The sequence below is a fragment of the Amphiura filiformis genome, chromosome 13, assembly GCF_039555335.1.
Source record: "Amphiura filiformis chromosome 13, Afil_fr2py, whole genome shotgun sequence".
Taxonomy (NCBI): Eukaryota; Metazoa; Echinodermata; class Ophiuroidea; order Amphilepidida; family Amphiuridae; genus Amphiura; species Amphiura filiformis.
Window position 1 is genome coordinate 50,894,286 of NC_092640.1, and position 16,838 is coordinate 50,911,123.

General features: G+C 37.7%; 1 protein-coding gene across 2 annotated transcripts in view; it reads right to left on the reverse strand.

Annotated features, from left to right (window-relative positions):
• LOC140168491 (uncharacterized) overlaps positions 1 to 16,838 on the reverse strand; it is a 63,238-nt gene that overhangs the window by 25,660 nt on the left and 20,740 nt on the right. For both annotated transcript variants that reach the window (XM_072191891.1, XM_072191892.1), the window contains 11 exons: positions 15,077 to 15,202; positions 14,381 to 14,507; positions 12,797 to 12,866; positions 11,562 to 11,676; positions 10,817 to 10,934; positions 9,594 to 9,700; positions 8,944 to 9,036; positions 6,365 to 6,854; positions 5,354 to 5,383; positions 1,416 to 1,640; positions 921 to 984 (listed from right to left, as the gene is read on the reverse strand). In XM_072191891.1, the coding sequence (XP_072047992.1) occupies positions 921 to 984; positions 1,416 to 1,640; positions 5,354 to 5,383; positions 6,365 to 6,854; positions 8,944 to 9,036; positions 9,594 to 9,700; positions 10,817 to 10,934; positions 11,562 to 11,676; positions 12,797 to 12,866; positions 14,381 to 14,507; positions 15,077 to 15,202 (1,565 nt within the window). The remainder of the gene's footprint in view (positions 1 to 920; positions 985 to 1,415; positions 1,641 to 5,353; positions 5,384 to 6,364; positions 6,855 to 8,943; positions 9,037 to 9,593; positions 9,701 to 10,816; positions 10,935 to 11,561; positions 11,677 to 12,796; positions 12,867 to 14,380; positions 14,508 to 15,076; positions 15,203 to 16,838) is intronic.

Genomic DNA, 16,838 nt, shown 5'->3' on the forward strand with positions numbered 1-16,838 from the left:
TCGTACCTAATAAATATTGCCAAAAACTCACTTTTTTGTGATTTTCTTCATAATTGTTGTTTTTACCACAAATCTGTATTTATATTAAGATTTATTGATGTCTTGCCTTCATAAAAATGTATACTTTTATATGTCTTGTGAATAATTACAAAGTTATTGCACTTTTACTACATGCATGTCTGAGAGTACACAGCCTCCTTAATGCGACCTGCACGCAAGTACCAAGATGCTTCAGATGATGCAAAATTGTTTTTGTTAGTCTCTGCGCACCGCCCGCAAGGACCCGAATACCCCCAATTATCTCCGCATGGCTAACGGCGCGATTGTATGTGGCGATATAAGGTATGGTTCAAAGCACACCTCTTCACAAGGGTGAGCTGGCCAAGTGGTGTAAGGCGCTGCGCTATAGGCCGGGAGAATACAATCTGCAAGGGTTTGAACCTTGGGTTTACCTTAGATGAGAATTCTCTTCCTCTCACAAAATTTTCCTATACAAGGTTGAGAGAATATAATTGTAGCATTTCTTCTCACCCCATGTAAGGCATATCCTGATTTGGAAGTCATATAAAGCAGTTGGTCCCATGTACAAAGAGTCATCCCTGTGAATGTCGAGTGTCAGAGCTTTTCAAAAAGAGAAGGGGACCATCCCCTGTTCCAATGTCAGGAATCAGTCCTAGGTTCCAGGATTGTGAATTGGTTAACAGCGTAAAGGAATAAATGAAGGAAGAAAGGAAGGTTGGAATGATGGAAGGAAGGATGGAAGGAAGAATAGAAGGAAGGAAGGAAGGAAGGAAGGAAGGAAGGAAGGAAGGAAGGAAGGAAGGAAGGAAGGAAGGAAGGAAGGAAGGAAGGAAGGAAGGAAGGAAGGAAGGAAGGAAACAGATGAAGGGGTCGAGGAATCATTTGAACAGAATTCTTACCTGTGACCTTCTCAATGGAGTTGGAGTGTGGAATGTCTTGAACGAATGTTGTAATCGGGCAGATCTGCAAAGAAACATAAAACAGCCTTCTTTTAATGAAAGCACTGGAATTGCCACAAGGGCTCTGGGCAGTGCAGTGGTGTATAAATGCATGCAGATTCCCTGTGCACTCAACTCTGGAAGTGATGGGGATGTGCAGACACCATACTTTGAAACTAGGGGTCTCCTTTGACACAAAAAAGGTTCATTTAGTGAGAAGGTTAAAAAGGGGGTCTATCTGTGAGACTGGGAACAATTTTACCCTTACAGTGGGTTTTTCCTTGAGACTGGTAACACTTTTGGCCAAAATATAAATGTTGACAAATTTTTTGAAAAAAGGTGTCTTTTGGTGACAGGAAAAAAAAGAAGAAAAAAAGGTGTCATTGAGTGACAGTGGATGAAAAATAAGGCTCTCTTAGTAAGTACCCCCCCTGGTAAACATCTTTCCATACTTACTCTCCTATTAATTTCCTATTAGTAGGTACATTCAATGGATTCCCCCGTCCTGCTAGTTTTCTTCGGAAATAGATACTGGCAACATGTGGCGACCTGAGATTATCTGGTTTCGTCCCATGCATTCTAGGGGATCTTCTTACTTGGATTCCATCTGACCATTGACCTTGATAAGGTGATTCAGTTTCCATAGCGACTAGTGGTGATGGTATGCTTGGTTCACTAAAGCTACAAAAAATAAATGTCACAAACGTATGTTACTTAGGGAACAACCCAAAAGTTCGATGAAGCCCTATAAACGAAAGTCCTTTCGTTAGAAGGCTAACCCCCTCCCCTCTAACGTAAGTGACAAATATCGAAAATTCCAACCCGTATATTCATATAGGATACAGGGGCCGTCGCTATATGATGCATGGGGTTGTGGAGGGGTGCCACAATGCTAGGACATTGATCATGCTTATGGAAGAAACGAATATTGCATTCTATTTAAACATATTTTTTCATTATCTTTTTTGGAACGGAAAAAAATAGGACTTGCTGGATTTTCAAATAAAAAATAATGTGGTATGAAACACAAAACGTTTTCGACATCATTCGCCAAAGGTTAGAAAAAGTGGTCAGAAACGTTAACGTTTAAATGTCGGGTTATATATAAAGGGTATATAAAGGGTAAAAAACATTTTCATATTAAAGATTTGAAAACATTTTGATAACCTCTTGCAAATATTCTAACATAATGTTCTTTAAACAATATTTTACAACAACTTTTTGAAAACATTTTAGAAATAGTTTTGTAGTATGTTTTCATACATAACGTTTTTTTTTTTTTTTTTAAATGACGTTTATATATAAACCAGGAGATGAGACTGCTAAGGTTAAATGTCGGGACCTAGGTCACAATTTGAGAAGATATGATATGCCAAGTTCAAGTTCCCTAATCGGTCCATGAGTGACCAAACCGTTCCTGGTAAGCCGATACTTCTATATGCAGTCTACATGTTCTTTGTTGACAAGGGCAGTCTTCAGTGAACAGCTCTCTTTTTCAGAGCCAACAAACCTTTAAATTTAGCAGATCGGCGAGGTCTGCTTGTTTTCTGTAGACAAGGGGCAGTCTTCAGTGAACAGCTCTTTTCAGAGCCACCAAAACCTTTTAAATTAGCAGATACGCGAGATCTGCTTAATCTCTGTTGACAAGGGGTAGTTTTCAGTGAACGGCTCTTTTCAGAGCCACCAAACCTTTAAAATCAGCAGATAGGCGAGGTCTGCTTGTTTCTGTAGACAAGGTGTAGTCTTCAATGAACGGCTCTTTTCAGAGCCACCAAAACCTTTTAAATTAGCAGATAGGCGAGATCTGCTTAATCTCTGTTGACAAGGGGTAGTTTTCAGTGAACGGCTCTTTTCAGAGCCACCAAACCTTTAAAATCAGCAGATAGGCGAGGTCTGCTTGTTTCTGTAGACAAGGGGTAGTCTTCAGTGAACGGCTCTTTTCAGAGCCACCAAAACCTTTTAAATTAGCAGATAGGCGAGATCTGCTTGTTCTCTGATGACAAGGGACAGTCTTCAGTGAACGGCTCTTTTCAGAGCCATCAGTAGGCAAGGGGCGGTCTACATGTTTCATTGTCCTGAAGAAGTCAGAGCTACTCCGGACGAAAGCTTGACAGTTCTAAACTTGTCCGACGGCGAACCCGCTAAAAAACTCACTAATTGTTATGAATTCCCGTCGTAAAAAGCCTATCCCACAATTTCCCTGATATAACCCGACATTTTAATGTTATTAAAACGTTTTTACCAAAACCAAAACCCCAAAATATAACATGTTTAAAACGCTTTAAAAACGTTTTGTGTTTGTTCGGACAGTTGCTTTAAAAATGAACTTACATGACGTTGCAGGTTGCGAGTACTGCACTCCATATTGATTTGAAATCATTTTGAAGAAACCAAGTGCTGTAAAATCTGAATATCGTACTTCGGAAAATACTAAAATTTGAAAATTATATTTTAAATCCTTAAAAAAAGATAACCTTTGACCGATGTTTTAACTACTTTTTTACAAACGTAATCGGACTTTCTGACCCCTCCCCCCCTAACGAAAGGACTTTCGTTTATAGGGCTTCATCGAACTTTTGGGTTGTTCCCTTACACACCTGCATCCTGTAATTAGAAAATAAACACTAGTCAACTTTCCTTACTAAACACATGAATGACCAAACTCCTATATATACTGCGCCAAAAAAGTATCCTTACACTTGGATAAATAGTCACAATTTCAAAACTGAACCATATTGGGGTAAATTTGTTTTTTTAATAGATGTACTATCTAATCCGGCACATTATGACACTACATTGAATCCAAGAAGTAAAGTTACAAGCAATTTTAAAATAGACGAAGGTCCAGTTTTAAAAGTGACAAACTGGCTTATACAAGACGCAAAATGATTCCAACAAGAGTAACAATTAAAGAGACAACACAGTTTCTTCAATGAAGCGTTATTTAAAGCAGTATTTATTTCAATTTTTACTTCTCTGTACTTTTCATAACTTCCATTTTATATATGTCAGCTCTTTTGTTTCAATTTCTTTTGTTCCTTTTGTTTTAAATCAAAGGCACACACAAATTAGCCATTTACCACTCTCAAACTAGATGTCTATTTTGAATAGGCCAGTTTGTCACTTTTAAAACTGGACCTTCGTCTAATCAAATGCTTGTAACTTTGCTTCTTGAAAACACATTGGATTCAATGTGGTGTCATAATGTGCCAGTTTAGATAGTGCATCTATTAAAAAAAAATTTACCCCAATATGGTTCAGTTTTGAAATTGTGATTATATTTCAAGGTGTAAGGATACTTTTTTGGAGCAGTACATATTTTGTTTGTTGATTTGAATGAAAATAAAAATAATGATGAGAGTTGACTCCTATTGATCTTTCAAATGACTATTTGAGCTGAAATGCATGCGAAGCGTGCAAAAAGTTAACTTTCATCGCATATGCAGAATCGATGCAGAATTTGTCAATTTGGTGCCCCCCATGTGGACCATTATCTTTAAACTTGTTTTTCTTAGAATGGCCAAAATGGAGTTACGTCTTTGTCTCAATGAACCCTCGATATGTATTAACTTATAGCATCACTGATCATTGCGTTCAGTCACAATGGTTCATAAAAGGCTATTTTAACTAGTATTATTTCAGTATTTTTGGAATTGTACATTATTATGGCTTTAGGGTACAGACAGACAGTATATGCATAAAATGTATGTCACAATTAAAGGGGTGTGACAGCCTCATTCCGATTTGTTTTCATCAAACCTGAGATTTTGGTATCAGAAGAAAGATTATATTTTTCTCATTACGCCAGTAAAATTTTAGCACCCAAAATGTTTTGTTTAGATGTGAACAAAAACATGGTGAATTGTGGTAACCACACAAGGCAATATATAATTATGTCCTATCCTGTGGCATTGTTACACATGTTTTTGCTTCTCATATTAAAACCACCAGAGCACTACAACTCAAAATTTGAAAACATAGTGTTTTTTATGGTAGACCTTCTAGAAAATAGAACATAAAGATCGGATCACGTGCCTTTAACCCTTACGCCCTAGCTGCTTTTTGGCGAGCGGGTAGGAAAGAAGGAGGAAAGAAAGAAGAAAAGAAAACTTTTTTCTCCGGTGCGGTTTCAAACCCCGACCCTTCGGGTGCCACGTCCGTGCACTGGCCTACCTTGCCACAGGGGAGTAGCTTGCCCGGCCAAGCTTTCCGTGCCCATATGACTGTTCGCATGATGACGCAATAGCATCACATGGGATACCTGCTTGTGCCTACGCTTTCTGAATTGAGGTTTTTTGGTGTTTAGTACGGTTAGGGTTAATTAAGCAACTAACAAAGGTAGACGGACAATACATGTACATGCACAATATAGATAGAAAGTAGTAAAGAATTACTTGAATCGAACACGCCTTGGGCTGCCATGTCTGAAAACAAAAGAAATGGACTATAGTAAAGAATACATGAAATTGGTTTACACTTACGAGAAAGGGTGCATGTTCAAAATGTTCTCTAAAATATGGAATTAAAAGGGCTGACTTTTATTGTTCTGGAATAGCCTCATTGTGAGCAGAAATTATCGACCAAAGAGTCCACTAAAATCATATTTTCATTCTATTTGGTCTCTTTTTATCAAATCTGGTATCTTTTGGGGGTCAGTTTTCCCTGCCAAATGTCCTTAACCAGACAAAGATCAAGAACCCCTAACCTGACCCGCAGGAGAAACATCAAGAAACAACATACTAATATAGTTATAGTTTTCATTGCTTACAAAAAGACACTGAAAGACAATAAATTACTCACATAAAACATCATACACATTATTTTTTGGATTTTAACCTATCTAATGTGGACTGATTTTTTGTTTCAACTATAGGGTCCACAACTTATTAGTTCCCCCTAAATACTTTTTAAAATAAATCAACAAATATTTGACGACATGTAAACATGTAAAAAAGTACAGGTAGCCTTATTTGTTTTACACATATGGACCAAATTATAGCATCATACGTCATTGCGTTTAGTCACAATGGTTCATTATGTAAAAAAAGAGACCATTTTAAACAGTGTTAAACTGTTAAAAGTTGCACCTGAGTCCATAGAGTCAGCTCTCAAACAATACAGTAGGCCAAGTCAATTCATGTGTTTGTTAAAGAAAACCTGACTGCTATATGGACTCAGGTGCAACTTTTAAAACGGCCTCTTTTCTTACACAATTAACCATTGTGACTGAACCCAATGACGTGTGATGCTATAAATTGGTCCACATGTGTAAAACAAATAGGGCTATACATACCTTTTCTATTTTTCCATTTCGTAAAATCCACACACACACACCCCCACTCATCCCAATACACCCCCCCCCCCCAGAATGTACATAACACATAGGCATGTACATGTAGCTTTACCTGTCTTCTGTAGCAAGAGTGCATGGCGACACACGGTCATCATCTTGAGCGCATTTCGTCACCTTACGCCGATTGCTGCTGAACCTGACAACAGGCTCCAGCTGACCAGAAAATGGATGACCTATGGTTCCATGAGGTGGCATGTCCACCCCTTGGTAACAACTTCCAGCCATAGTCCATACAGACTCCGGAGAATCGGTAAGATAGGATGATATGACGGGAGAATTTGATGCTTGATTCATCAGTCTTGCTCCTCCCGGTCCTCGTGCACGCAGACCTGGTCTCTTCTGGTTCTTTCCTGGCTGGTAACTTTGATTGTAGAAAAGTACTGACCCTTCCTTGACCTTTGACCCTTCTTTGACCTTTGACTCGTCTGCTTGGTTGTTGGTTGTATCCTGTAGGACACGCCATGGGTTGAATATGTTGATGACTCGCTGGAAGATGGAACTGGTATTACTTGTTGCAGAGTCCATGTCATTACTGCTGTTTGCTGTTAAATAAGGAGATAGCATGCCAATATTAACAGTCTATCGTCGTTGGGCAGGAAAACCTCCTATGTGCTTTTTGCCCTTGAACATGTTTAAAACAAAATGGCCAACAGGTTACATAGGAGGTTTAACTTTAAACATGTTCAGGGGCCAATGACACATAGGAGATTTTTCCTGCCTAACGACGCTATGTGTTTGATGCTTCCATTTTGTAAAATGGGCTATTCCAGTTGAAATCCATACACCCCCTATGGAAGACATGACCTTAATCTTCCACACTGGGAGTGTATATTTCAAATGGAGTCACCCATTCAGATAACCCTATTTGAAATTCACACTCCCTGCGTGGAAGATTAAGGCCATGTCGTCAATTATAGTGGGTATATGGATTTTAACTGTAACAGTCCAATATAATCACAACGTGATAGCTGGATTGTTCCATTACACAAGCCGGTTGGGTGAGTCAAATGAGATGCTACATCTTCCACCTAGTGAATATATTTATTTGACCTAATCAGTGTCACTATATACTATAGCGTCCCATGCAAAGTTTTGAGTATAATAAGCGTCCCCTGCAAAGTTTTGAGTGACAACTATCTACGCGCCCCCTTGGATTGCAATTGTACAACTAAATTCCATCAAATATCTGATAAAATTATCTTTTAAACCTTTTATTTAGGAAATTACAGTATGCTTATTTTCACACTGTATTGTTAATGTGTATGTAAATTCTCGTTTGCAACTTTCATTTCATAAGCTTAATAAGCGCCACATTTAATGACCGACTTAAGCATCCAGGGCGCTAATTAAGGTCAGTTACCGTATATCTCAGAGTTGCAACTCGTTCGTTTTGCAGTGAGCATTTGTCTCAGAGAAACTGGTCAATTTATATTTTTCCACAATAATTCAGTTTGTTTTAAAAGCAATTGTTGGACGACATTGGGTGATTAAACATTTAAGGGGGTACTACACCCCTCAATAAATTTGTGTCTATTTTTGCATGTTTCTCAAAAACTAATAACACAGTGGTAACAAAAGTTATGTATATTACAGGGGCAAGGAATCCAATTACTACACTGGAATTTCAGTGACCCAAGACAAGCCGTTTGTTATTTATGATAAGAAATAAGGTACCGCTAGGATGTACCTTATTTCCTATCATATATATTGAACCGCTTGTCTTGAGTCACTGAAATATCAGTGTAGTAATTGGATTCCTTGCCCCAATAATATACATAACTTTTTTTTACCAGTGTGTTATTATTTTTTGAGAAAAATGCAACAATAGTCACAAATTTACCACAAGGGTGTAGTACCCCCTTAAGGGCTCTGGTAGCAATGTTTGGATGGCATTTTTTGTGGGACATGAGAATGAGAGCACATCAGACATATTCTGAATAATTATGAAGGATGTCCTTTTGATATCAAATATTATATCACTCATACATAAATTCTAGACAGTTCATTGGTTGATTGACATTGATCATTTTTACCATCAGCCTCTCCGTGTGATAGTTTTTACCGTCATAGTGCTGCGCCATAGTGCGCCTGCGTCAAGCCGTGCGCCGACTCTTAGACTCGCCGATTTAGTTATGGGGTGTACCCCAAAATGTGATGTATATCACGGCAAAGCATGGTGTTATGTTGATGAAAAAACATATTTCCTACCTTAAATAGTATTTTAGTGATAGAATTTATGTACGAGTGATATAAAACAAATGTTAACTGTCTTAAATTTGTGTAATGGTCAAAATATAATCACTCGGTGAAAGATGTACTGTTCCATTCCGTTCCGGCTCGTGGAATGGAACAATCCATCTTTCACCTCGTGATTATATTACGACCATCACACTCATAGACAGTTAATATTTGTATAATATTGATTTTTTGAAATTTGCAATATTTGATATGTCTGGTGTACTCTCAGCTCCCACAAAAAATACTGTGCAAATGTTAATATCGGAATCCTTAAGTTTGTGAAGAATATTTTATTAATTTTATTAAAATAAAAAATTAACATCATTAAAAATTAATACAACATCTTCAACCAAATGTCATCATACTGTTGGATAGAACAAACACTGTACTTACTATTGTCACTATCTTGACGTGGTCTCTTCGTAACAGGATGTGACGATGTCGTTGTCATAACAATCTTGTCAGCATTAGAACAACGCTTCCGACCTATTCAAAACAAAAGCAGCAGTTTTAAAAATTTGCATTGTGCATCTTCCTGTTGGCCTGTTTTATGTTTCTAATTTTTCACAACATTCAATTACTTACCGAGAGCTGTCCTTCAGTTTACTTTAGACCATGACACATAGGGGCACTTGTCAGTTATTCAGAGCTACTGACACCAGACAGTGTCAGTAGGCCTGTTTGCTTTTCCTTTTGGCCCGTCTCAGGTCACAATTATCATCCTTTATTACTAGCACAGCAACTTTGTGCACACGCTTCTCGCACAGTTGTGTCAGTAAAGTCATTCCGATAGCGGGCCAAAAGGACAAGTTTGCAAACTTTGTCCTCTATGGATTGCTTAATAATGTGTTGTAACTCTTTTGCACAATTGATGATCATGGCTATATTCTATCTGACACCCCTATGGAAGATACAACTTTTTAACCTTAATAAACTCCCACATGGGTGTAGATTTCAAATGGAGTCACACATTCAGGTAACCCCCATTTGAAATTCACACTCCCTGTGTGGAAGATTAGGAGGTGTATAAAGTAAATGCCTACCTAGCCTTTTTAATTTTTCTTCAGCAACTATATTTTGGAGCGATGTGATTTCCCACTTTTCTACAGATGTTTTCCAAACCATTGGCATCAGGGTGTCATAACACATGCTGAAATGAAAAAAAAATTATCACAGAGGGGAAGTCAAACTTTAAATTAAATGCTGAATAACATGTCTAAGTGACCTGCTGCCTTACATTCTTTATTCCAGTTAATGCAAGACATTCCAAATTGAGTCTCCCATTCAGGTAACCCCCATCTGAAATTCATAGTTTGTGTGGAAGATTAAGGTCATGTTTTCCATATAGGGGGTGTATTATGGATTTTAACTGGAATGAGTCCGCTTTAAAATTGCACTGGATAAGATGTGCAGAAATCTCACTGTACGGCTGTTGTCGACAAGGCTATTGTTGACAATATTGCAGACAAAGCAATTTTCCCGATTGTCAACAAGCATGGAACAATTGTCGACAAAAAAACTATTCAGTAAAAGATTAGAGATAAGCTTAAGATATGCTTAACATCGCTATTATTTACCATAAAATTACTGCATCAGTCTTCTATTTCATTCGTAGGTGTTGCAGATTATCTTTCCATAATAATGATGTGTATACCGTAAAACCTCATCTACAAGCATATATAGTGTTTTTGATGAAAGCTTACTTAATACGAACCAGCCGTAATATGCCAAAACAATAGATTGGTCTTACAATTGTTCTTGTTTGTATATGCTTGTATAGGTAATTTATTTGCTCAAACTCAATAGTGTTATATATTTGTCGCTGGATGGCACCTGGATTTATTAATCTTTCATCATGAGCATTCTATATGCTTGTAGACAAGGTTTAATGGTATGTGGTATATGGTAATATTTCTGTGTAAATAAACAACATATTTGGACTTTACTTTATTTGGATGTATTGCTTTGTCAACAACTTGTCGACATTGGATCTTGAAATTTGATGACGGTTGACAATAAAAACTCTACTCGTCAACAGCCTACTAGAATGATATGAGATGAAAGGCCAGCTTGATAAATCTATGATGTAACCTTTTCAAATAACAACAAAATACAATCAGACAACCTAACATTTTAGGGGCTTTGATACTGTGCCTCTCAGTGCTGAGATTGGCCTCCTCCGACAAAAACAAAACAGAAATTCACTACTCGAGCAACATTTTAAACAAAATTTGGTAGAATAGTTCTCACCCAAAGGGATACCTACCAATTAAGGGGTGGGTGCAGTAGCTTTGGTAGTAGACAAGACAAGTCTGCACTTTCAAGCAGCTCTTTTTGACCCAGTTGAAGGATGGCTAGAGCCACACGGAAAATAGTACTGATACCTAGAGGAAATAAAAAAACAACCATACACATGCAACAAATTTAAGTGTTTTATGTCAATGATTTTTATTATAAAGTTTTAGAAGAAATACTTTATTCAATTATAACCTAGATAATCAATAAACTTAAAATTGTCCACATTAGAACATGATGAAAAACATCCACAGTCCAAATTTGGTGGGAATCGGATCACGAGGGCCCGAGATATGGCCGCATGAATACCTAATTAGCCCCATTGAAATCAGTGTAAATTGGCCTGGTTCCAAACAGTTATGAGCAGGCCAACTTACACTGATTTCAATGGGGCTAATTAGGTATTCATGCGGCCATATCTCGAGCCCTCATAATCCGATTCCCACCAAATTTGGACTGTGGATTTTTTTCATCATGCTCCACCGATACATGGTATTCAAAACGCTGAAATGCAACAAAAGTTTTCTGTGACGTCATCACTTTGGTACTCTATAGACCTTTTTTAATCGAAGCTTTCTTTACAGCTGGCATTTGTTTTGGACGGCACCAGTTTATAATTCTGCTTCATCAACGCGAACGCAAAAGCAACTATTTAGATGGCCTTAACAAAATTAGCATAAAAAACGTTTTTGCTGTCTGACATCGAGATATCTTACCATCTAACAATATGAGATCCCATATAGCAAGTACTGCATCCCAGCATGGCAGTGAAGTGTATAGGCACATGAACCAGGGTGTTACAAATACCAGAGGATTCAGATCAAGGCTTATCTGAAAAGAAAATATTATGTATAAATCAAGACTTCTTACAACTTAATTTATTTAGTGATTTACAAAATATTAAAAGCATGAATCAAACAGGCTACTTGTTCCTGGTTTTGTCAGAAAAGGTTATATATACATACAAGGGTGAAAATAAGTGAGCTACTGGACTTGTGCCATTGGATATTACACCATTTTCCATTTAGACTATAAGGAGTCGTGGTCCTGACTAAATTCAGGTGAACCAGGACTTACTTTCTTCCCAAACTGAGTCTTGGCCAGGTTGAAAGGCTGCAGATTATTTTCATCCTTATAAATGAATACCTGAGTGGAAGAAGCGCCTAACTCTGTCAAAACTGTTTTTGAGATATTAAGAAAAAACTTAATATTTGGAAAAGTTTTATAAAGAGAATGTTTTTATCTTCAGGGGACCTTTAATACATGAACATACAATATTACATACATGTACATTCAAAATTATATACATGTATGCTTCCATGGCAACGTTACAGGTCTTAATACAAGCTGGAGTTGGGCCCTTCTTCCACTAATATGCTGCAAGTGCCAATTCCGTAAGCAGATGTGTTATAAATAGCTAGATAAATTTGATAATTACATGTATCCATTAATTGCACAAGTAGAAGCATGTAATATGTTAGCAAGAAAGTTTATTGTAGTGAAAAGCAGATTTCATGGATGAACAAAATTCCTCTTTAACACAATATTTGTGGTTGTGGAAGAAGGACCCAGTGGAGTTGGGCCTTTCTTCCATGAAAACCATGATTAAGTGTGTGTGGAAGACTATTTAGAGAGTGGATTTTGGCTTATCTTTCACACACAAGGAAGAACAGTCTGCTGGCAATAAAATGCTGGGCCTAACTCAATTTTGATACAAAATTGGATCTGTAGAGCCCATTTATTGGTCGAGCTATGAGTTTTAAAATAATATTGGGCGTAAAGCATCCAATTTTATCATTATTATGTTTTGGATCCAATATTTTCACACACTTGGATCCATCAAAACATAATAATGTAAAAAATTGGATTTTGGTCCTTAATTCTTTCACTCAGGTATTCATTATAATGTTTGCAGATTTAGGGTTGAATAAATCTATAAGTGGATACTTACAAGATGCTTATCTAGTGTGCGCATTCTATTATGAAGCAGTTTCTGGAAAACCAAGGCATGCTCCTGGATTCTGAAAATTGAAACAATATGTACAATAAATTCATTAGTTGCAGATCCTGTTACTTGCTTAGCCTCATCAGCACTTTACACAAATGCTGACTGCTATGGTCCTAGACACACATATATAAATCATTTAGATACAAACAGGGACTTGCAGCTAAGAAGCGCACACCCTATACATAGGCCTACCACAATGAACCATCACAGCCAGGATCAGAAGGTTTGCTATTTCACAAATTAGAACTGAATAGGTTGGATCTACTAATGTAGGATGCATTAGTGGTTATTTTGCATGCTGAATTTACCAGATTTCAGCCAGGGCATTCCTCTGATTAGACTATGCCATAGTCTATTTTTGATAAATAAAAGCATGTTAATCATGATGAGAGCATTCAGTTGAACTTGAAATTATACTGATATTTAATACATCAAAATACTAGTATAAAATTGTTATGAAAAAGTTAATATAATTATATTAGTGACAGTAAAAGTAAAGTGGCTTATATTATTGAATGCAAGTTACTAGTATCATAATGGCATAATTGTATTGGCACTTCAATACTGAACAATTCCGATTTTAGAATCTGCCAGTTTATAAATCGCGAAATTCCAGGTTAAAAATAGACGATGGACTTTCAATTTTAAACGGGATTTTGAACGGGCAAAGTCCCTAACACTCACACTGTCAATCATACTTGTTTATCAATCAAATTTAACTGCAAGCAGATACAAGACGCGTTCATGCACATATTGACGCGTTTATGCAATTACACAACGCGGGGTAGGCCACATACTTGTGTACCATGTAGTTATTAATGGCAATGACAGGTACCGGAGGATTTAAACCATAACGAGATCTGGGCGACCAATCACAAGCCAGATCCATTTAATGAGGCATTGCATCATGGCCAATTTTAGTAGGCCAGATTTCTGACAATCTCATCCATAGAAGCTCATAGACAGCCGTGTTAAGCATCTCTGACCGCAATCCAAAGTCAGTAGTCCACTTGGGAAGCTAACAAACAGAGTGAGTAGGGTGACTGAAAAGATCAGATGTGAAAATCTATCAATTGCGCACACATTAATTAAATCAGAGTTTTAAGCTTAGAATACAATATCCAGAGTATGCACAATGGGCAAGTGGACTACGGGGTAGTCTATCCTCTGATGTGTCATCCTGGACATATAACATCGGAAATGTTCAGAAAACCATGTCATGATGTGCACCAGGTGAGTATATACAGAGTAAGTGTACGCAAGCGTCCTTACACCCGTATAAATTCACATAAGCGCTAACCAGGGACACACACATATTACACAAAGTGCAACTAGCGAAAGTGCTGCATCCAACAATATTTGTATATAGGTAGTGGCTGTGTTATCAAGATTTCTCTCAATAGAGAGATTGCAATTTCCAAACCTATGTATCGAACGCCTGTGAAATCTATTCAAAATCCCATCACAGGATAGTAATTCGCTACATAGGTTTGGAAATCGCAATCTCTCTAATTATAAGACTCTTACTTTGACAGGGAGTCGTCAAAGTATCCCGTCAGATATTTGGGTTTCTCAAAAAGTGCCACCATGGACCAGAAAACCTCTTCTTCATCATCCATCTGCATGAGTAGCATTCCAGCCAGATACGACATTCCTGCAGTAGTAGACCAAAACAATTTATGATTATGAAGGCTAAATTGTTCATATAAAGCACTCAGGATTTGCTAAATCAGACAATCTATATACCCTCAAATTTTGGCATACGTGTGCTAATTACATACCTGCAAACTTCTCTGTGAAAAGGGTAAAAAATCACATGTATGTTTGTTAATGCTGGATTTGTCTATCTGTATAGACACTTATAGCTACACACAACTGAATACCTTTGGGCGGCGATCAATGGACAATATTCCTAACAGCTCCCCATTTCACCCCTGGGTAGAGAGAGGCAAGTGCTAAGGTAAAGTGCCTTGCCTTAGTGTACCACATGATGGCACTGCCTGGGCTCAAACTTGTAACCCTCCGATTGCGAGGTAGAACATGTACCGGTGCACCACGTGCCCTAATCATAAGTAACAAACACTGTTATTTTCTACCTGTTACTGACTAAATGGTTGACTGATCATTATCGATTGATTGATCATATCAAATGATTATAATTATATATCAATTGATCATATTGATAAATGATTGATTGATCAATCAATCAATATTATTGATTACCTTGACAGTATCCAACCTGCGGATTATAGAGGGCATAGATTGCTAAGACCCGGAAGAGAGCTGCCTTTCCTTCAATGGATTCATGTGAGTTTGGCATGAAGAGACGATGAGTTGGGAAAGTTCTATCTGAAATGACAAGTAAAAAATGTAGTGAAATTTTAAAACTAGTCATGATCAAGTGTGATTCAAACTATAAACAGCGTCTGAAATAAATGGTTATCTGATCGCCCGAGACAACCAAAATTGATTGTGGACATATTTCATATTGTCATCCAATGAAAAGTATTGATATTAGTACATAATTCATAATCTACAGACTAAAAAAACCCAACAAAATGGTAATTTCTTACAACTATTATAGTCCAAAGATTTCAACTTACTTGCAGATGTTTCGAAAACTGACAGTTTTCTTGGTCGATCCTTCATGTAATTATTTCGTGTAAGCTAATCCAAACCCTAACCCTATTCCGAACCCTAACCCTAATCATAACCCTAATGCTACATACTCGGCAGTGGGGTTTGACCCCCACCCTTTTTTATTTTACTCCCACCCTTTTTACTGAGGCACCCTTTATACTGAAAATTCCTGACCCCCACGCTTTTTCCTGAGGCACCCTTTATACTGAAAATTCCTGACCACACCACTTTTGTATCCATTGATGCAGTCACACGCAATTCGAAGTAAATCAAGTATGCCGGATTCTGCACCTATTTCACACGTGCTAGTCCGATGTTTTTCTCTCCATGAAGTTGATACATTATGTGAACAATGCAAATTTTATGTGAAAAGCTACTACTGTACTGTACAATAAACATTTTAATGCATAACTGTACTTTGGCTTTGTGTCCAAATGTTGTTCTTGTCATGAAAATGAACTGATTCGTTTCTCACGTGCGCTCTGTGACTTATATCCTACCCTTCTTCGCTCAATCAATTATGCATATGATTAATGACGTCACTCATACATACGATCGATGTAAAGAATTAACAACCCAGTGTTCGAAATATGCCTCAAAAAGTTACAGGCCAGCCGGGCTTGACCTTAAAAAGTTACCGGCCAGCCGGACCGGCAACTAGATGCCAGTCAGAAAAGTTACCGGCCAGGCCAAAAAGTTACAGGCCAATGGCCGGCTGACTGGCCCTATTTCGAACGCTGTAACTACCACACATCGTATAAACACGTCATGGAAAAAATCGGACATTTGCATATCACAGAAGGGCTTCCGGGAAGGATATTGTGCTGGTCTGGACTCACGTAAACAGGCGCTGGGCCTGCATCAAATGGAATTTTATCTTGCGCAGGTTTGGCGATTTTTCTTGGAATTATGATTGTTTTAACATTCAATAAAAATATACTGTAAGCTGAAACAAGCCCACGCTTTTTATTTCATTCCCACGCTTTATACCATTCCACGCTTTTTACCCAAAAAGTTTAAACCTCCACGCTTTTACCAATTTTCAGAATTTCGAACCGGCACGCATTAAAAAGCGTGGACTGCCGAGTATGTGCTAACCCTAATCTTAACCATAACCCTAAAATAACCCTAATCCTAGCCTTAACCCTAACTTGGTGTAAAATTACATGAAGGAGTAACCGTTTTCTTTATCGATGCTTAGATGTTTCCTACAGTGACACTTGAATACGACTCACCTATATCGACAATGATTTGTCTTAGAGTGTGAAGGGGTAGTATCTTTCTGCCTTTTTCCACTTCATCAGGCATCTTGGCATTCTCAGACCACATCTCATACAGTGGGTGT